Below are 20,524 nucleotides of genomic sequence, written 5' to 3' on the forward strand. Positions count from 1 at the left end.
GCAGGGCACGCCGGGAGCTGTAGTCCGCGCGCGGGGCGTGCTGGGAAGCGCTGCTGCCGCGCGAGGCACGCTGGGAGATATAGTCCTCCCATCGAGCCCCGCTAACATGGCGGCCCCCCGCCCTCGGCCCGCCCAATGAGGGACGCACTGCGCACACGCGTGCTGGAGACGTTTTATTGCGGGCTTCCACACAGCACGAATGAGATTTTTTTTTTTTTTTCGTTTCAAAAAATGTGACTTTTGTTAAAAAAGGCCCGAGGCCTGCAGCATTAAGGCAACACAGACCGGAGGTCAAAAAACACACGTGAAACTGCTTCCCCTACCATAAATAAAAGGGGATAAAAGGTGTGGGGATGGCACGGTGCGCTCCCCCTCAGTCCAGCAGCACTATCCCTAGCAGGGCACTAGACTAAACCCTGCACGTTTAGAGGGAAAAGCAGCACAGAACAGGTTAAAACCCTCCAATGTGGCAGGAGAACAGCTTCGGGGGTCCCTGCTGACCCCCAGCCCTAAGGTGAGCCGGAGCAGAAGGCAGGGCTGTGAGCTCAGCCCTTCCCCGACAGCTCCCAGCACGAGGCCAGGCAACCACGCCACAAACACAGCCCGAAGATCCGCGGCTGAAAGCAGTGTGCAATAATGCCTCTCGAGGAGTCCACAGCGTGGGGACAAGAGCAGGAGATCTACTGCATGGCACAGCCATCTTCGGGCAGGAGGTCGTACAGGTGCAGGGCCACTGACTTGGACAGGTAGGTCATGGTGCCGAAGCGGCCGCTCGGTGCGCTGTCGTACAGCAGGTCACAAATGCCCGTCGAGGGATCCTTCTCCAGCATATGGTCATCAGCACCCAGGGCTTTCTGGATTTTGGATGGGGAAGGAGAACAGAAGCATTAGGAAGAAGGGCTGCCGCCTGCTAGCTTGCACCCCACACTCGATGCTGCATTGTTGCTGTGCCCCACGAGGACAACAGGCAGGTCCTCAGCGTGGCTGACTGACCCCTAAGTAGTCTGGGCGCAACCTGCAGCCCCTACCTGCTCCTCATAGAAGAGGTCATTGGCTGCGTGCAGGATCTTTTCCACGGGTATGATGCCTCCCATGGTGTGCACCTCCACATCCACCAGCATGGTGAGCACCAAGATCGTCTCTACCAGCAGCTGCCGGTACTCTGGCTGGGGGACACGGTTGAGAACCGACTCCACGTGCACAGCAAACTTCATTTCCCCTGGGGTCATCTGCACAGAGGCAAGAAGAAATGCACACGGAGAGCTGTTATCATCAGGACAAATCCTGAACCAGGCTGGGCATTCACCCAGAGCGGTCTCGCACCCATCCTGCTCCCCAACTGGTAAACCTACCTCTTCGGTTGTTGAAGAGGGGAGAACAAAGCCCTCCACAGAAAGACCATGGCACTGCAGAATAAGAGGTAGAGACCACGGTTACAGCCTGGAGCAGCACTGCACCCTCATTCCCAGCTGAACGTCACTGCATGCTGCCCGCGTGCCCCAGCTCCACCTCCTGCCTCCAATCTGTCACTCCTTAAACACCAGCTTGGCATGACCCAAAGCGCTCCCACACACAGCACAAGGCTCTGCTGCCTGGTTCATTATGCTGAGCAGCGTGCAGAGCTGTGATCCCAACACCAGGTTCCTCAGAGCTCACAGCCCTGCCCAACACATAAGGCTCCTCAGCAGACCAAGCCCCTTTCTGCAAGGGTAAGGACAGGGCAAAGTAGGTGCTGCACGCCTACAAGGCAGCTCCAGCTCTTCCCCAGCTTTCCAGGGCCAGCTGAAAGCCTTGTTCATAAAGCACATACCAACACGACCTCAGGGATGAGCGTTCCCCTTAGGAAGGCAAGTGTCTGGGGACCATAGGCTCAGGTGTGGACATCCAGCTCACCTTCTGCAGGACCTTCCAGACCTTCTGATAGAAACCCAAGGGGACACGGTTCAGAGCCCCATCCAGTCGCCGTCTCCGCTTCCACTGGCCCTGCCGGCTGTCCTTACTGCCCTGGTCTTTCAGCAAGCTTGAAAAGGAGCCTTTTTCCAGCAGCTCTGATTGTCCAGTGGACTGGCCAGACATACAAGGAGAAAAGGAACTGCTGCAGGGTTAAATACTCAATGAGAGCACAGCACACTGCTGCCTGAGAGCTTGTGCCCACCCAGCCTTGTTCCTGGGGCAGAGCTGCCACCATCAGAGCTGCCACCAACAGAGCTGTCCCCAACAGAGCCCTCCCCACAGCCTGGAGGCCAGCTGGAGCACTGCTCCTTCCTGCAGCCACAAAGCAGGACAAACCCCCCACACACAGACAACAGACGCAGGTTACCAGAGAGGCCAGTAGGTCACCGTCTGCAGACTGCAAGAGAAAGGGAGAGATATAAATCAAATAGTGCCGACGCAAGGCAGCGATCATGATGAGCAGAGCAGCAGCAGCACGGACCAAGCTCAGGTCGCAGAGCAGTTATCCCAGGGGCTGTGGTTAGCTGGACATTGAGAAGAAGTTTTCAGAGGCAAAAATGCAGAAAGTCTCATGTTAGCATCAGGGGAAGGACTGCACTGGAGGAGAAGCAGGGCTTCGATTGCTCTGCTGGCATGGGCACAGATTTAGTCTCAGGAGGGCCAGCAGCAGGTGGGGGACTGTCCTTGCCATGTGTGCGGTCCCTCTGTGACACCAGGCCTCACGCTGCAGCTGCTGCATCAACCTGGTCCCCATAGGCCAGGCCCACAGCTAAACACAAGGCAAGCCCCAGAGGAGGCACTTGTCTGGTGTGAGACTGAGAGGAAGTAGCAGGGGAGTGCAGGTGAGATCAATATCACAAGTCAGCGTCCTGGTATGGCACCGCTGGGTTGTGGCAGTGGAGACACAGTGCCACCGTTCAGCATTTGCTGCCAATACAGTGGGATCTATTCGACTGTGGCAGCTATGCAGCACAGCTCCCAGCTGGTTGTAATGCCAGGGCACCCATGGTTTTGAGAAACCTTCCTCTTCCATGGCCTCAACGCAGCAGATCCCACTTAAAGGGAAGCTCCCTGAATGCCACGGGGCCACATTTAGCTTTGCTGACCTCTCCCCAGACCTGAGGCCTCCCCACTGTCCTAAACAGAGCAACCCTAAGCCTGACGAGAAGGGAAGCCAGCTCGTTGCCGCAGCAGCTCACTCAGTGGGTTCATTCAGGAAAGCTCATTAACTCATGCACGCTCAGAAGCTGCCCTGGTACGCAGCACGACAGATAAAAGCTGAGGCTGTAGGAGGACCAAGGTGGCTTCACCTTACTCCCGATCAGAGACTGCCTACGTTTATCCAGTCGCTGCAAGAGAAGAAGGTAATGAAGTTTCTGTCGCTGGACGGGGCCCACCAGGACACCATCCCCACCAGGGATGCTGCATGGTCCTCCCCCCGCCTCCCCCACCCCTGCATCTTCTCATGCACGCCTGTTCTTCCCCCCAAATTACACTGCCAGAGCAACTCCTACTCAATGGTTTACCCCCCATTCCCCCCAGGGCAGGAGTGAGCCAAAAGGGGCTTCTGGAGGCAGCTGTAAGCTATCTATAGCCCAGGAGCAAACTCTTTTCTGCTCTCCCATCAATCTTGCTTGTCCTATATTTGTTTGCCCCTACAAACCTTTGGGGAAGCAGCCTGCACTGCTTGCTCTCACCTGTTTGATCTCACTTTTCAGCTTGATGATGCCAGTACGCTCAGTCTTGGTGGCCCCAGCAGCCTCCACGTCGTAGATGTTGATAGCAGTGGTGACCAACGAGTCCACCGATCGCACTGGAGGAGAGCAGAGAGGTCTGGAGTGGGTACTGATTCTCAGGACACAGACGTCCCTCACTGCTGCACGGCACTGGTACTTATGCACAGCCTTGCTTTGTATCCCCAGCTAGCATTACAGCACAAAGCTGCTTCAACTCAGGCTGGATCATACTAAAAACTGAGCTAAGGAAAGCCCCGACAGCCAGCGGGCTCAGGCTCAACACCCAGAGATCACCCTGCTGAAGATCACAGATAACTGCAGTGCAGAAGCTGTGCTGTGACGGCAGAAGGGGGACGTTCTACACAGCAAGGGATGCCCAGCACTGGCCACGCTCTGCACCAGGACCCAGCTCTGCCCAGAAATGCTCTCAGCCCCCCCCAAGAGACTCACCACTCTTCTCCACTCCAAATTCCTTGCCGGAGAGGATGTGGTAGAGCAGGTTCTTCACATTGGACGGGCTGAGATTCATCAGGTTCTCAGTGGCTTCTCCAGCTGGAGAGAAGAGTTGGAATGTTGTTCACCTTTCACCCTCCCAGCCTGCATCCCAGTCTGTTATCAGGAGGTACCCAAGAGCAGTCCCAACCATGTACCCTGCCACTTTCATGCAGCCTCATCCTGGCATTGAGAGCTGCCCATTTTTAATGGCATTTCTCCTCCCTGACTGACAGGACCCCAAGCACCATAGCCCCCACCCCACTGACCTCACTGCACGTACCTGAGCAGTGCAGGGAGTGTGCCAGCTCTGTTGCCATCACCTGGATGATGAGCCCAATGCGGATTCGAAACATATCAGTGAAGAGTGCTGGCTGGGTGCGGATGTACATAGCCAAGTACACCATGATCTCCTGGAGAGACAGGGGCAGGTCATCCCACTGCTCCTCACCAGAGCTCATACCCACCCGTGGGGTGCCCTCTCACCTGGGTGAGGATGGACACGCTGAGGTTCTTCTCACTGGCTTCATCAATGAGGCGAACGAGCTCCTCGTAGGGGATGGGGCTGAGGAGGGAATGGTGGAGTAAGCAAGAGATAGCCCTGCATCCCTCCTGGTCCACGGAGGAGATACAGGCTGTCTAACATCCAGTCCCAGCCCGGAATGCATGGGAAGGAAGAGGTACCACACTCACGCTGAGATGGTCTTCTCACGTGGCTCTGGGGGCAGCCCCACCGTCAAGTGCTTCTGGTGAGACAAGAGGGCTGTGCAGGCCTGCAGACAGAAAGGATCACCATCAGCTCTGGCTTCGGGGCCTCAGCACAAGGCAGAGGGAGGCGGAGCTGATGGTGCCCTCAGCCCACCAGGGCTCTTACCTCATCCAAAGCTTCCACCTTTTTCTTGAGGATGCCAGAGATGTAGCGGATCAGAGCCCACTGGCGTGTGGCTCCCACCCGCTCATACAGCTCAGTGAGGAGCTCCTTGACAGTGGGGCCAGGCTCACCATCAAGGCCCGTGTGCCATTCGGGCCCCCTGCAATGAAGGAGATGCCAGGTTACTGCCATCAAATCATTCCACAGCACCGCTCAGGGTCAGAAGGCTGAGACACACGTGTGGCCACGTCAGTTCTCTGCACCCAGAGCACAGGCAGGTCTCAGAGCTTGCCATACTTGAGGATGTGGAGCATGTAGAGGATGTCTGCTTGCTCCTGCAGCGTGGGGCAGATCCGCAGCTGGTCCACCAGTGCCTTGCAGTCCACATTGCCAGCCTCATCACGGGGCAGGTTCATCTCTGCATGGAGCGCGTGGCTCTGGGGGAAGAGAGAGCCAGGCACCTGGTCAGCACTGCAGCACTCTGCTCTGAGGGCAGGGAGGCATGGAGCCAAAGATGCTCACCCATGGGCATCCCCCCACCACAAAGGACCAAACTTTCCTCGTGAAGCCCTAGAAGGATCCTCTGGCTTCAGATGAGAAGCTAGCAGTGCTCAGCCAGCCCAGCCAGGGAAGAAAAGGGCTCACCTTGACTTCCTGGTCATGATGGTGGGGTGAGCTCAACAACTTTACTGACTGCTGGGATGCCTGGAAGATCTTGCTGGGGATGTACATCCCAACATCTAAAAGAAAGACAGGGTCAGTTGGTGCAGGTATTTCTCAGCCTTAGCCACCATCACCCCGCTCAAACCAGCTCATGACCCACCCTCTGCTCCCCCGAGGAGCAACTGCAGAGGAGCTGACTGTCAGAAGAAACCCACGTGGTTAGAGGAATGTTTGGGAGTTTACAAGAAGGACCAGCTCCATGATACTCCGTAGCCAGGACTAACACAATGAACTGCAGATGTCCGTGCCCAGGCAAAGGCCAGGCTGTCCTGCAGGTTGCCCTGGGTCACGCCGCATCCCATGAATGGAAAGGCACTTCAGCCTCCCAAAGGCACCTCAGCCTGACCATGAAGAGAAGGTGCGAAGGGTGCTGGAGTTACTCACCCTGGACCTGAAGGTCCTTGGCCTTGGATGCCAGGGACATGAGGTCACGGGTGGTGTGGACGGCAGCACGGAAGCGCTTCAGCCCTCCTCGCTGGGCAGTGGGAGGGAGGTTCGACTGGGGAACCGTGCGCTGCAGCAGGTGGTCCAGGTACTGCGCCACCTCATCGTATGTGTCCGCTGGAACAGGAGGAAAAAGAGCCTCAGCCACTGGGCGCCGGGGCACTCCAGGTCCCCAGCTGCATCCCCACAGGGACAAAGCTTCACTGGCTGCAAAGAGCAACAGCGTGGGGCTAGCACCGTGAGCCAACCAAACAGACAGAGGCAGCAGCAGCGCCGTCCGTCCGAGCAGAGAGCATTTGGATTGCCCCAGCACAGCAAGAGCCTCACCCCAACATGGCTCCAGGATGGGAGCAAGACAGGGCAGGTTTTGTAGTAGTTATTTCTGATTAGTAATTGAGTTATTCTAGTTAGAAGTTAAAGGAGGGCAGCATGCTCTCCTTTACAAACCGCCAGCTCCTGCCTGGCTCTATGCCCAGCCTCCAGCTCCATGCTAGGAGCACCAGGGCCATCACCCACTAACTACAGCACAGAGAGAGTGCTCAGAGAGCATGTCGCTGCTCAGCCAGGACATAACAGCAATGCCCAGCAGCAAGAGTGATGCCCGGGGAGAGGGAAGCCCCACACGTGGTGATGCTACACATCAGATACCTGTTACTGCGTTTCCAGACAGTGCCAGCAGCACTTCTGCTACAGGAGGAGAACTACAGACAGCATCCAAGGCTGACAGCACAGCATCTCCTTCCTAAACCTGGGAGGGATGCTCTGCACTCACTGCATGGGGGCTCAGCTCGACAAATACCTCAGGATGGACATTGGGCTTGAGAACATCATCCTGTCTACCTGCAGCGTCTGACCACAGAAAAACTGAGCATCTTTTAGAGTGGATACAGTGTCCAGGCAGACCCCACCTCTTGCTGGGGGTAGGGGGAAGCAGACACTTTGGAGGAGCTTGGCTGCAGCCTGCAAAGCTGCAGCATGAAGCAGTGCAACTGCGAAGTGTGGACGATGCAGCCATGCAAGAGAAGTAAACATTCAGAGCTGCAGCGGTGGAAACGTTGGCTCCAGGAGCAGCAGCAGAGCAGATCGATGGGAAGGCTGGGAAAATGACCATCACTGGGTCTCACAGTAGGAGAACATGTCTAGGGCTGCTTGCAAGGGGAGCAGCAAAACCTGCATCCTCCCATGGTCTCAGAGCAGGGGGGTCCATCATGTTGCGATGGGCCACAGCCCCCACGAGGCAGCAAGGCCTCAATCTGGCACACACTGGAGCTGCCCTGTCCAGAAAGGCCCAAAGATTTTGTGATAATACCACCCAGAGACTGCCTGGGGAGCCAGGGATACCTCGGGCACTGTACAATCACCTTCCACACCATCACATGTGCTGACCACACCAAACATCTTCAGCCAAATCTCCAGGGCAGAGGCAGGTTGCCGAGCCTTCATCTCTTCCCCACGCAACAGCCTATGGAGGTTGGGGTGGCTTGTTCAGGAATATCCTCTGTGCTTGCTACAGCCACATCCCCCAACTTCAGCCCTGTTTGGCTGGGAAACCCCGCTGCTCAGGGGCTGAAACAGCCACCTCTGTTCACCCAGCCCCGCCACCCCACTAGCATCACTGTGAACGTCACTCAGATGGGGTTAATTGGCAGAGGGTCAGATGGGTGCAGAAACACGGTGGGAGGTGGGACACGAATGGTTTAAGGGAGAGTTCAGTGTTTTGCACACCACAGTAGCGACTGGCCTGTTCCCCCTTACCATCCTCTGCAAACTGCAAGCCATGCAGCCACTCCTCAGGGTCTAGCTCCTCAAAGCTGTCAAGGCTGAGCTTGTAGCCGTTGGCAAAGACCTTACCCTCCGGCCCAGGGTCCATGAAGCTGAGGTGCGTTCGGCACGACGTTGTCAGGAACTCCGACAACTTACCCGTCTGGATCCTGGGCGAAAGGAGGGGAGGTCACACAGAGAGGAAGGGGGAGGCAGTGCCCTTGGCTTGCCTCCTGGATGCAGGGCAGTCCCTCAGCAGGGATAGAAAGGCTTGTCTGGGAGCACACGCATCTCTCAACGTCTGCTTTAGCTGTTTGCAGTTCCTCCAGGCGCACGTGGATATGGAAAGGCTGGCCAAAAGCTATCAGAGGGGTGCTACAGCCATGGATCCGATGGCACAAGGAGATACGTCCTCTCTTGTACCTCCTCAGTGGGGACTGCAGCCCCAGGGTGCACTCACAGCCCAGCACATCCCAACATATCCTCTGCAGCTTGTGCCCTAACAGTCAGTGCTCAGGCAGAGCTTGTTCCCATAGAGCCACACTCAGGTAGGACACCAGTCCTGTTCCCTCCTGCACCCCAAGAAGCTGCACTCACCTTGCACCACCAAAATACCCGTCCTGCAGCTTCCGTAGCGTTGTCAGCACCGTGGGGTGTATGCTGCTGCCCGAATCATCTGTCGGGAACAGAGACACGGGCAGTCAGGCTCTCCTACACAAACAGGCTTCCAGTAACACAGGAGCAGGTGGGCATTCAGACATGCAAAGCACCACGACAGCAGCCAGACCCTTGCTCTGGGGTGTGCAGCCAGGCAGCGGCACCAACAGCACCACCCAAAAAGGGAAATTCATGACTGTCTAGGCTGGATAACCAGCAAAGACAGGCTTGGATGCACTGCAAGCCCCTGGGATTTCACCCTGAAGCTGGTAGCACCAGACAGCAGTAATCCAAACAGCCCCCTGCTCCCTCCCTGGCTTTCAGGGTGCTTTCGAAGTGTTGGGGTGCTGTTGTTCAAGGCAAAAGACACTACAGCAAACACAAGCAACACCCAAGGGAACTTCAAGTACACAAGGAAAATCAAAAAGGCCTGAAGGCAGCATGGAGTCTCCTCCCTGTGCTGGCTCATGGGGAAGAGAAGACTGCTCCAGAGAAGCCAGTTTGCAGAGGAGCCAACGTGCTGCTTTCTGCTCCTTTTGGTTTTCTGTTTTCCCCTCCTTGACATTTAAGAAAGCCTTTGAGGGGTGGTTAGCCTTGGTGAAGAGTCACGATGCAGGAAGAGCCCCAAGAACATTTTTACACGGGAATTATTTCTTGTCTTGCTCCCAGAAGGCTTCCCAAACAGGCCTAGCTGCCTGGAGACGACATACTTCCATGCCAACAAACCTGCCTTGAGCTTCAGGCACTGGTGCTTGGCAGGTAGCCCTGCTGGCTACCGGATGGCTGCCAATTCCATGCGACTCCTTTGAGCTCTATACAGGATGCTGTTGGCTGATCCAGCCCCGCTGTGTCCCCATTACCCAGGCTGCCCCCATCCACCCGCCCCTATTCTCCCACAGAGGAGGTTGGAGGATCTGTACCGAGCATGATGTGAGAGATAGGGAAGGTGATGGTGGGCCTCCCAGTCATCCTCCAGCGGCTGCAGAGGTACGAGAGGTCTGTCCTCAGCATCTCCACAATCATCTTGCTGTCGAGTGCCAGGTAGAACTGCTGCTGGTCTATGAACTGCAGGGAGAGCAGGAGACATGAACACCCTTTGCACAGCCAGCAGGTTGCTCTGGAGCCACACACGTCTTCCCATCAACCACCCCTGAGACCAACTTGAGTGCTCAGCCAGTGGACAAACTTCCCATCCATTTACGCAGTGTGGCAGCTGCTAACAAGCACGTACAATGCCACTCACCTGTGGGGTGAAGGCAAAGATGTTCTTCCTAATGTTGTAGAGCTTGGAGGTCCCAATCACACCCATGTGCCGGTAGGGCCGTCCTGTCAAGCTCATCTGCTTGTTGCGACCTGGGGAAGATAAGGTTTTGTAACATTTTCCTCAAGTCCTCTCAAAAGGGAAAGTGGTAGCAAAAGGCAGAAGGCTTCTGTGCTAGCAGCCAGGAGGAAAAGGGTTGCTTGTGTTGAGCACCCCATGGCTCTGCATCCAGCTGGCACAGCTCAAAGTGACAGCAATATTCTGGCCCATGGCCCTGCCCAAGGACTCTTGCTGGAACCAGAGCCACACAAACAACTCTGAGCTCAGCAACGTGCTGCACCTCCAGGTCCTTGAGAATGTCAGAAGCTGGTGCAGGGTTGCCCCCACTGAGACCCCAAAGACCCCAAAGGTAACAGCTCTGTCAGTGTCCCCACTGCTCCTAGATGACTTCTAGAGTAGCTGCATCACCAAGAGGAAAAGTCCCAGCAGTTCCTAGGTGGCTCCCCTGCCCCTTTTGCCCATGTCATACTTGGCCTTTCAGTGGCTTAAATTAGCCAGCACCCACAGCCTGGGGCAGGTCAGGTTTCTCCTTTGGCCAAGGCTGGATCTCCAGCTCCTGCACAACACTCCCTGTGCCTGAGGATATGCAGTATCAGGGAATGAGCATGCAGATTTCAACACACTCTCCCTTCACAGCCTGCCTTCCCTCCAGCAAGAGCCATCCTTTCTGGCCTAAAGACTCAGACAGGAGACCCTTCCCTGGGATCTAGATGGCCTCCCTCACTGAGATTTGGGTGACCTTGCTCATAGCACATCCACTCCACACAGCACCACTCAGAGTGAAACCGTAATGCCAAAGCCACCCCTGCTCCTCTCATACAGAAGCAGCATTGCAAGCCCAGGAACAGAGAAGCCCTAAACAACCAGGCAGAAAGGAGCAGGGCAGGACATCAGCATCTACACACAGGATGGGACAGCAATTTCTGCACTCTTTTTTTCTACAGGAACTTGCAGCTCACCCAGACGAGCGTAGATGTGGCTGAGGATGCGAGCAGGTTGCACTCTGATGGGGTAAACATCGGCCACAGTCTCCACATGGATGCCCTCCTTCCTCAGAAGAGCCTTGATCCCCTCTGTCTCCGCTAGGATGCACACTGAGGAGAGAAGACAGCAGGCTCAGAGCACACTTTCAGAGGAAGATGGGTGAGACATCACTGCCCACGGTCTTTCTGGACACGTGCAAGATGCACATGCAGGGGCAGCTGTCCTGGGGTTCCTCTGCCTTGCTCCCATAACACTCATTACACCCAGATGAACAGTGGGAGGATGTGCCCAGTTTTCATCTTCTGCAATGGAGACCGTAGCAGGTGACATTTCCCTGGGGCAACGCAGGGTCCAGCAGAAAGACCAGCACTGCATCTTACATCCTGCTGCCAGGGCTGGGCTGCGGCCGTGCAGGGGAGCAGAACCATCCCACAGCCAACACTGGGCATTGTCCTATGGAAAAATTTGGAACTGGTCCCTTTCCCTCACCTTGCACCACCACGTCGGGCTTGGGGACAGTCGCAAAGCGGCGGTTGAGGGGATCGATTTCACCAGGAGCCAGAAATCCCTGAGGGAAGAAGAAAAGGCACGAGGAGATAAAGATCTCACGGGCTGAGCAGAGAGGGTAAAGCCCAGCAGCAACCCATCTGTAAGAAATCTCAGGGAATGGAGGTGACAGCTTCCCCATGGCAGGTGGCAGAGTGGCAGCATTTGTCCTTTGAGCTCAAAGTCCAGCCCACCCCTCTCTCCCTAGCACCAGAGGTGACCATACCTCAGCCATCAGGCAGCCCAGGATGTAGAGGGACTGGCCCCACATGAGTGGCAGCTTGCCCATGGGTATCCTGTCCACAGTGTGGGGGTTGTTGTATTCTTCATCCACCTGGAAGAGAAGCCAGCTCAGCAAGGGACCCACAGACATGGGATGCTGAAGGAAATATCACTGCTGCACTTAAAAATCTGCCAATGCACCAGCAGACTGTCAGCACAGAACCCTTACATATGGGGCAAGATAAGCTTTGAGGAAAATAAGTAATTTATTTTAGGGGTGTTTTGGTTGTGCTTTTTCTTTTTTTTGAACAGATCCACATCCACCTTTTCTAAGTAGGTTCCCATTAGAAACTGCTATTTGATTTTGGATAATAGTGGCTCAAACCAAATCACGTAGCAATGAGACATTCTCTGCTCGCTATCCCTGTTAGAGCAGACCCCCACCACAGCTCAGGCAGCTCACCTTGTCTGGTGGGACGCTGTACAGCTCTGGCACCAGGTGCACCCCGTTCTTCCCCTTGATGAGAATCCCCTCAAGAGCCTCCCGGTACTCTTGCACCTGGGGAGGGAGCAGAGAGCATCAGGGCAGGCCTCCCTGTGCCCTTCTCCACACCCCCCCTTACCCAGGGCTCATTTCCCCTAGCCTGCTGGCTCCTGCCTCTCTTACCTGCTCCATGTTTCCACTGAAAAGCCCATCGATGATCAGGTACGTCCAGAACAAAGGCCACTCACACTCGATGTTCTCAAAGAGCTTCAGCTCTGCAGGTTCATAGTAGGAGCGGTTGGGATCCTGCAGAAAGGCCACAACGGCGAGGCGGGTGGTTGCAGGGTTCACGACCACCCCCAACACCCCCACCTCAAATAACCTCACTCTGTGGGTGCAGGTTAACCCGACAGTGGCAAAGCTCACGAGCACTGGGGAATGTCAGAGTGGAGAGCTCTGGAGAGCCCCAGCCACACCTGCTGCCAGCGATTCTCAGGGCTGGAGAAGCACAGCTAAAGGAGAACCACCCAGGAACGCTCTAGCTGATGCGACAGCCAAAGGAGCCCACCAGGTTATGGGCCCCACCAGCTGGATGTTTAACATCCCAAGTGCCACTTTCTAGTTTTATGGTTATCTAGTGCCTGTCACTTTTATAATTGTCCTCGTTTTCCCTCCTCAAGCTTAGAGTCTAACATAGCACTACATGAGCTGTTTGCTGGCCCAGGAGAGATAAAAACAGCCTCGTGTTTCCACAGGGCTCATCAAGACCCACAGGTTGACCTCTGCAGGGTTCCTGTGTGGGATGGCAGTCCCATTTTCCCCAGCTTCAGAGACATGCAAGATCACCAGCCCCAGGATGCAGGCAGAACCAGACTCTGCTTATCTGCTGTGGGCACGGGTGGGATGTGCCACACCTCTGCAGTGGGCTGTGGAATTTCGGGCAGCCCTGCCATGATACTGCCTGGATCAAAGAGCTCTCATCATTGCAGGGCTCCCCAGAACAGCCTTCACACTGCATCCAGGGCGCTAAGAACGTCACCCAGGACAGTCACTCCTCAGCACCACAGTCATGGCAGGTGGGAACACTGGGAGCACTCACCTCTTTGGGGGTCCTGTATCCATCACGGAGGAAGCGGCAGCAGCCATAGCGCCCCTGGGAGAGAAGGGGAGAGGAGCTGAGCAGGAGGAACAGTGTCAGGTACCTTCTACCTTCACTGTACAAGTGAATTCTCTGCCTAAGAACCCCCTTCACACAGTCGCACAGTGCTCAGGCACCACAATCACAGCCCAGTGTGACAGCACACAGCACTGCTTCTTTGCACACCCCCAACACAGGTCACAGAGACTGGGAGAAAACAGCTCCAGGCACCCCCTCCCCAAGCACGTTTTGGGGGAGAAAAGGATTGCAGGCTTTGAACTGTTTCTCAGGAAGGGTGAAGAGGGCAGAGCTGCTCACCTGCAGCTTTGTGATGATCTCTTGCTTGGTAATTTCCACCAGCTCACTGTCCTCCACAGCAAAGGCTGGGTAGGAGATGACAGAGAGCACGCTGGCATCCACCTCCTTGGATGAGGAGGCCCTCGGCAGCATCGAGTGGAGGATGGACTGAGCAAATGGAAGGAAAGAGGTTTAGATGCCACTATTCACACCGCAACCCCGTCAGATTGCATGCACAGCCCTCACCTGGCAGTGCTGCACCTCATCTGACAGCACCCGAATCACAGACTGTGGGCCTCCCTTTGCTCCAAAGAGATCCAGCTCATCTAGGGCCTCCAGGGCAGCCTGCAAGCAGGGCGAGACTCAGAGCAGTGTGTCCTCTACTGTACCGTAAGAGCTTTCACCCCATGCCAGCCCCACTGACCAGTTTTAAACAAAGAAGAGATGCAAACGCACCCCTGCATCCTGCAAAGGCTGCAGAGCACCCATAGCCAAAGAATGACCACATCTCATCCCCACAGCTCACCTTGGCCATGCCGACAGAGCTGGCATTCAACTCAGTGATTCCCCGGTTCGTCTTGTCCCCACGTTCCCATATCCCAAAGTCCTGCAGAGAGGCAGCAGTTTGTGTCATGCCCTCATAGAATCTCAGCCTTTGGCAGTGCTCCCAGTAAGCTTCTGAGGGGTTCTGCCCACTACCTCCACCCTCCAGGCACAATTCTCTTCCCTGGCAAAGGCCTCAAGCTACCCACCGCCGTCTTATAGGCCGCTTCGATGTAGAAGACAAGGTTCTGGATGAAGTTGACTTCATCCAGGCTGTGAATTATGTGGAGACCTGAAGCAGCAGGGAAGAATTCATGTTAGTCCTCAGGAAGGGGCTGTCCTTCTAGGAAGGGGCTGCAGAAGCCAGCCCCCCTTTTCCCCACATACCCTGTGGTGGCCACATCCTCACTCCCACCCCACCTAGCAGGTTGTGTCCCTGCAACAAAGGACATTCAGGAGCAGAGCCACAGATCTGTATAGAGAGCCCCAAAACACCTCAACCCCCTCCACGTCACGTGTCTCAATCCCTCGAGATACAGGTTTCCAAACGGCATCCCACCTGAGGCTGTCATCTGCGCCAGCATGAGCAGGTAGAGGGAGGTGGCATCCAACTGCAGGTGCCCCCACTCATGGTCTCCCACCACAGTGGCACAGGTGTGGGTGTTGTACTTGGCATGCAGGCAGTCCCGAGTGCTCTGGCTGTACTTGAAGGCCTCCACCTTGTCCACCTGGAGAAGCGGAAAGGGATGCAGGGGCTTGACAAACCCCAAACCTGGGGAAACTCCATGCCACCAATCCAGCACGCAGAGACACAGCTGGGAGCAGGACACATCTCACAGCCCCTGCACGCACTGAGAACACAAGCCCAGGCTCCTCTTGTGTCTCTATAGTGAATGGTTGGAGGGTACACAGCCATGTTTGCAGCACAGGGAAAGAAAAGGGTCACCCCGAATGCACTCAGGGAGAATAGTCACCGGGCCAGGCAGGCCAGAAGACAGGCAGCAATTGGCACAAGACTTCACTGGCCTCTAGCCCACAGCACTGGAACGCTCTCTGGAGGACTGACATCCAGTCAGGGCTTATTAAGTCTTTCTGAAAGGAGGTCACCCCCCACTCGTTGAGGAAAGCTGGGGCTGGTGATCCTGGTGGGCTCTGAGGTGACCACTCGGCTCTCCCCTGGCTCCTACCTGTCTCATCATGCACTGGAGCAGCCCCCTCATCAGCTTCACCACGCTCTGCAAGGAAAGGAAAGCAGCCTCGTTAATCTCCGGATAGCAAAGAGAAGCCCTGACTCAGGACCAGCTGGTCGCTGACCTTTGCAGATCACCGGCGCCTGTAACCAGAGCCCCTGCTAACCACAGCCATCGCTATGCGGGCAAGCAACGCAGGGAAGAGAGCGCTTATGGCCGCCAGCGGGACCAAAGCGCTGCGCCGGGGGGGGAAGGAGAAGGAGCTCCCAGCTGGGCGTGAGGCCGCAGCCCCGAATCCCGCAGGAGCAGCAGGACAAGCGGGCAGCCAGCACCGCAGCAGCCCTGCTCACCCCAAAGCCCCGCTTCCCACGGGACAGCCTTCAGCCCCCGCCCCACCTGCTCCAGCTCGTAGGCCTTCGCCTTGTCCTCATCGCGGTCGGCGTTCTTACGGTACGCCAGGCCCAGCCCCCAGACGGCCAGGATGCTGTAGACGTTATCGCGGACCCAGGCATCGCGGTGATCGGCGCTGGCGGGCAGCAGCCCGGTCACGGCGTCCTGCGGACGGCGAGAAGCGGGGGTAGGAGAGGAGGGAGGCGGCTCGGAGCCCCGAGTCCGGCAGCGCAGCGCCCCGCGCCTCGCACCTGGTGCCGGAGGATGGTTTGCTGCACCAGGCGGCCGTAGCCGTCCAGCCGCACGCCCGAGTTGCTGCGACCGCGCATGGCGACGGCGGGGGGAACGGCGGAGCGCGGGGCGGGAACGCGGCGGGAGGAGGGCGGAGGGGTGGCCGCCCCTCCGCCCTCCTCCCGCCGCGTTCCCGCCCCGCGCTCCGCCCGGGTGCTGGAAGATCAACCGCCTCTCCAAAAGGTTTCGCGCCGCCTCAAAGCTCCACTTCCCCTAGAATCCCATGTTTGCGGGATGTTTCCAGCAGATTTACCCGCACGCTCAGCCCCGCAGCTTTTGGGAGGCGGTGGCGGCGGAGAGCCCCTTAACGTTCACTATGCAGCGGTCAGGACCTGGCGTCTCCGCGGCCGGTGGGCAGCGCCCCCTGGTGGGCGGAGGCCGCGAAGGGCGGGCGGGGACAGGGGGCCATATGGGGACATGGGGACGGCGGGGTGCGATGGAAGGCAGCTCCCGTCCGCGGACACCGGGGGACGGACGGCTACACCGAGCGTGCGGCAACGCGCTGCCAGCCCCCGGGCTCCCTGCACATCACCATTGAAGGAACTAAAGCCCCAGGGCGCCCACCCACCCCAGTATCCCAGCTCCACCACCTTCTGCACGGACTGGAAGCACACTCCTTGACGCTGCCACCTGGATTGCAGTGACCAAAGCACGGAGAGAGGAGGGGAACGCGGGGCTCCTTATGTCACAGCAGAAGGAAAAGCGTAGGGGACACAAAAGGAGGTGGCTGGGGCTTGGTGCACACCCACAGACCAGCAAGGGAACAAAGGAGCCACCGAGGTGGGCTTCAGCAAAATTCAGTAATTTATTTATTAACACAGTCAGCAATAAATAGAGGAAAGCCAGGCTGTGGGCCTGGGGGACACCTCTGGGAACAAGGACAGGTTCAGAGCAGAGCCCAGCCCACATGGACCAACAGAAGGAGAGGCAATGGGGTGACGCTGCCATCCCCACCTCCCACCAGTTTCTGTAGCCATCCCAAGGAAAGCCAGGATTGGGGCTGCAACGGGGGGAGCCCCCAAAATACCCAGGGACAAGATGGCTTGGGGTGCGTGGGACTGAGTCCTTTGGGTGCAGGTGACAGCATGGAGACACGCTCTCCACCAGCTTCATGCTCCAGCCCCCACAATAGACAGCGGTGCAGGACAGAGGGATGCTAAGGGCAGGCTCCCACCTTTAAAATCCTACATAATTTTTTTTTTAATATAAGTTTTCCATAAAACTGTAAAACTTTCCCTCAGAGCATCGCACCAGAGTGGAGACAAATCCCTCCCCATCAAAAAACAAAAAACAAAAAAACAAAACCCAAAAAAGCACAACCAACCACCCACCGAGCATCAAAATACATCCAAAAAAAAAGAAGAATCCAGCACCGGGCACAGGTTACCGGCAGGTGCAGGACTCTGCGATCATGTTCTCATACTCCTTGTAGAGGATGCTGCCATCGTGCTGGATCATCAGGACGCTGATGGGGCTGTAGCGGTAGGGGACGCAGGAGGGTCGGGGGACGTTGGCATCCACCAGCTGGTGGACCAAGTTCTGCACCACGGCGTGGTTGGGCGCGTGGTAGCCGTCGCGGAGGAGCCGCGGGCACACTCCTTTACAATAACGTGGGTTGTAGCGATGGGGAGCGATGATCCAATGGTCCCAACCCAACTGGGCAAAGCTGACGGGGAAGGAGCGCAGGGAGCAATCGCTTTTGTCCCCTCCAGCATCCCGTAGGTAGCTGGGCAGGTCGTGGAGAAGCGTCCCTGCTTCACGTCGGCTGCGCTGAGGCTCCGGTAGCGTCCCGCTGCGGGTGTCATTGAGGAAGAGGAGGAGGAAAGGGTCTGCAGGGGACGCTGGGTTGGCTGCGGTGGCTCGACCAGCTCGCACGCAGATGTGCCGCAGGGTCAGCGCCCCTCCGGAGCTGCTATTTGCTGGGGGTAAATAGGGGGTGATGTCTGCTTCGGTCCAGCCGTGGCGGGATGGGGCGGCGGGGCTGAGCAGGACCGCCGGGGCTTTGGCAGCAGGCAGCAGCTCCACGGCACACAGGAGGCGGCCGCGGGGCAGTGGCAGGCTCTGAGGGTAAGCCACGGTGACACGGAGAAGGTGCTCAGCTTCAGGCTGGGCACCCAGGCGGTAGGTGAGGGGCTGCATGTACCAGCGACCTGCGGGAGGAAAGCAGCTGTCAGGTGGGGCATCACCTCATCCCACCTCACTGTGCCCAGAACAGGGTGTTGGGGGCCTTGGCAAAGAAACTGGGAGGGGTTCCATCTCCTGTGCCAGCACTGCAATGGGAGTGGAGAGCCAGCAGTGCTTGCAGCATGAGTACCAAGTGATGCCCTTGCCCTTATTGAGCACAAGACAGTGTCTCCAATTAAGGAGAGATCCCATGACCAGATGCTCCACAGGGCATGGCAATGACCCGAGCAGAAACAGCATCCCCAAACCAAAGGGGACCTCATGGCCAAGTGTTCCGCAAGGCACAGAGAGGACCACACAGAACATCTCCAAGCCAGAGAGGGGATCCTAGCACTGCTTCCAAAGGGCACAGTGAGGACATAAGCAGAGACAGCATTACCAAGCCAAGGGGAAAACTATTCACAGGGCATCAGGAGGACCCAAGAAACAACAGACCAGTGTCTCCAAGCCAAGAGGGACCCCACGGCCAAGCGCCATCACACAGGACGCATCACAGACCCAAGCAGCAGCACTGCCCCCAAGCCAAGGGCAAATCTCACAACCAAGTGCTGCTCCACCAGGGCACAGCACAGACCCAAGCAGCGACTCCAGGACTCAAAACAACCTCGCCAGCTCCACACCCCGCATCACCCATTGCCACCACCTTACCTGCCCACGGCTGTCCTCCACGGGAAGCCGCCTGCACCAGGCGCACGGTGTTGCTGCTCAGACTGCGGCCACGCCGGGGCCGCCCCTCGTGGTCAGCAGCGCGTCGGTACAGCTCCAGCATGTAGCGCAGGGGCTGCCCACTGGCTGCGCCCCCCCTCCAGCCCTGGCTACCTGGCGCTTGCGCCCGCAGAGCTTGCAAGAGGGGCAAGGGGGGGGTCTGGCTCGCAGCCCAGGAAAGCAGCACGGTGAGGAAGAGGAGGGCGGTGAAGGGGCGGAGCAAAGCCATGGTGGGTGACAGGGGGTGAGGTGACAGCAGGATTAGTGGAGCACTGCGGTCATGCTTCATGTGTTCCCCCCCCAGAGGTAAAGCAGAAAGAGGTCCCGGGGTGCTGTCACGCTACAGCACCCATGCCAGAGGATTCAGCTCAGCACAAAGAGAAAAAGGGTGAAGAGGGGGGGCTCTGCAAAAAGAGTGCAAGATCAGGGCTAAAACCCAAACCCCCCAAAGCAGGGGGCAAAGCCAGCTGGACAAAAACCTGGCAATGGGAGGGGGGCTTAAAAGTGCCGGGGTGGGGAAGGGGTGCAGTGGGGTGGTGGGAGGACCAGCTTGCTCAGCCCACCTGCTCCTCACCGGCCTGGTCCAGCAGGATAAGAGGGCTGGGGCCCATGGGACTTTTTAAAGGCATGGTCCTAATTAGGGCTTAAAGGGGCAGGAGCCCCCTGAGAATCACATCTAAGTTCTCCCTCCTCAGTGCCAGCTCTCTGAGGGGTCAGGATGGAGGAAAGAGCACAGTTCTGCCCAGCCTGGGGGGCTCATAGGGGCCAGGTGCCTCAGTTTCCCCTGCTGGGAGGTGGGGTGACGTCCCTGAGCCCAGGGGTGGCGGCACACGTGGATGTAGGGACCCAGAACCCAACAGCACAGCACAGCCAGGTGGTACCTGAGCTGTCACCAGGCTCAGCTGTGTCACCTGCGGGGTCCCCTGAGGCACAGCCTTATGGGGGACACCGTCCCCAAACCCAGTGACACTCATGCCACCCTGACAGGACATCTCCTTGCCCAAAGTGGGCTCCACGTGGCGTAACAGAGAGGGCAAGGGGGGATACAGGACGGGGACCGCCAGCAGTGGCACAAGGACAGTGGGGACATCTGGGAGGGTGGGGTGTCCCAAATCCCGGTGGCGTGGGGACAGCTCGGAGCCGCTGGAGCAGCCGTTTTGGCAAAGAGGCAATGAGTCAGAGCTGCCGGGGGGACGTGGGGTGACATCCCGGGGGACAGGGCGGGGGCCAGACGGCGTTGCGTCACCCATCCCCTCCCAGGCGTGGTAACGGGTGACATTGGGTGGGACGCGGTGGGTTGCGCCCCTCGGTGTCCAGCACAGGCTGCGAGCTGAGCCGTGCCAAGCTAAACTGTGCTGAGCTGTGCCAAGCCCCATCGCGCCAAGCTCGCTTGTGCGCTGCGCCAAACTGCGCTCAGCTGTGCCAAACCGTGCCACGCGGGGCTGAACCGTGCCACGGAGGGCTACGCTGTGCCACGTTGTGCCAAACCAAACTGTGCCAAGCGCGATGTGCCATGTGTATGTCTGAGCCGCGCCGTGCCAGCCCTCCTTGTTGTACCGGGACGCTCCGAGCCGCACCGCTCCCATCCCAGC

General features: G+C 57.6%; 2 protein-coding genes across 4 annotated transcripts; both read right to left on the reverse strand.

The window, feature by feature from the left end:
• Nucleotides 1-160: 160 nt before the first annotated feature.
• On the reverse strand, nucleotides 161-16,097 carry PHKA1 (phosphorylase kinase regulatory subunit alpha 1). Of its 3 annotated transcripts, none has more exons than XM_042886413.1 (33): nucleotides 16,004-16,097; nucleotides 15,759-15,917; nucleotides 15,360-15,407; nucleotides 14,732-14,900; nucleotides 14,382-14,464; nucleotides 14,156-14,236; nucleotides 13,876-13,974; nucleotides 13,651-13,797; nucleotides 13,294-13,347; nucleotides 12,378-12,500; nucleotides 12,174-12,269; nucleotides 11,715-11,822; nucleotides 11,432-11,510; nucleotides 10,918-11,052; nucleotides 9,881-9,990; nucleotides 9,558-9,702; nucleotides 8,578-8,656; nucleotides 8,071-8,150; nucleotides 6,160-6,336; nucleotides 5,698-5,792; nucleotides 5,350-5,489; nucleotides 5,056-5,212; nucleotides 4,875-4,954; nucleotides 4,668-4,746; nucleotides 4,465-4,594; nucleotides 4,140-4,241; nucleotides 3,651-3,766; nucleotides 3,264-3,302; nucleotides 2,321-2,350; nucleotides 1,894-2,064; nucleotides 1,353-1,406; nucleotides 1,029-1,229; nucleotides 161-854 (listed from the first exon to the last, which is right to left on the reverse strand). In XM_042886413.1, exons 1-33 carry the CDS (start codon nucleotides 16,079-16,081, stop codon nucleotides 681-683), a joined length of 3,618 nt encoding a protein of 1,205 aa, XP_042742347.1. In that variant the 5' UTR covers nucleotides 16,082-16,097; the 3' UTR covers nucleotides 161-680. The 3 variants fall into 3 exon arrangements, with proteins under 3 accessions (XP_042742347.1, XP_042742345.1, XP_042742346.1); XM_042886411.1 differs by having other exon boundaries at nucleotides 7,975-8,150; XM_042886412.1 differs by lacking the exon at nucleotides 3,264-3,302 and having other exon boundaries at nucleotides 7,975-8,150.
• Nucleotides 16,098-16,829: 732 nt separating this feature from the next.
• On the reverse strand, nucleotides 16,830-20,491 carry BMP15 (bone morphogenetic protein 15). The gene is made up of 2 exons (XM_042886443.1): nucleotides 18,876-20,491; nucleotides 16,830-18,193 (listed from the first exon to the last, which is right to left on the reverse strand). The coding sequence occupies exons 1-2, from the start codon at nucleotides 19,219-19,221 to the stop codon at nucleotides 17,427-17,429; spliced, it is 1,113 nt and encodes a 370-aa protein (XP_042742377.1). The 5' UTR covers nucleotides 19,222-20,491; the 3' UTR covers nucleotides 16,830-17,426.
• Between the last annotated feature and the right edge of the window lie 33 nt (nucleotides 20,492-20,524).

Source organism: Lagopus leucura, unplaced genomic scaffold (genome assembly GCF_019238085.1).
Source record: "Lagopus leucura isolate 7727_CA_CO unplaced genomic scaffold, USGS_WTPT01 Super-Scaffold_100057, whole genome shotgun sequence".
NCBI classification, from domain to species: Eukaryota; Metazoa; Chordata; class Aves; order Galliformes; family Phasianidae; genus Lagopus; species Lagopus leucura.

Bases quoted from the DNA above. Each gene is read 5' to 3' on its own strand.
- BMP15 (XM_042886443.1), bottom strand. From the start codon at position 19,221: ATGAAGCATGACCGCAGTGCTCCACTAATCCTGCTGTCACCTCACCCC. The intron at 18,194-18,875 runs GTAAGGTGGTGG...TTCCTCCCGCAG, and splicing joins TGGAGGACAGCCGTGGGCAG to GTCGCTGGTACATGCAGCCC.
- PHKA1 (XM_042886411.1), bottom strand. From the start codon at position 16,081: ATGCGCGGTCGCAGCAACTCGGGCGTGCGGCTGGACGGCTACGGCCGC. The intron at 15,408-15,758 runs GTGGGGCGGGGG...CTTTCCTTGCAG, and splicing joins AGGCCTACGAGCTGGAGCAG to AGCGTGGTGAAGCTGATGAG. The intron at 5,793-6,159 runs GTGAGTAACTCC...TCTTTCTTTTAG, and splicing joins CAAGGACCTTCAGGTCCAGG to ATGTTGGGATGTACATCCCC.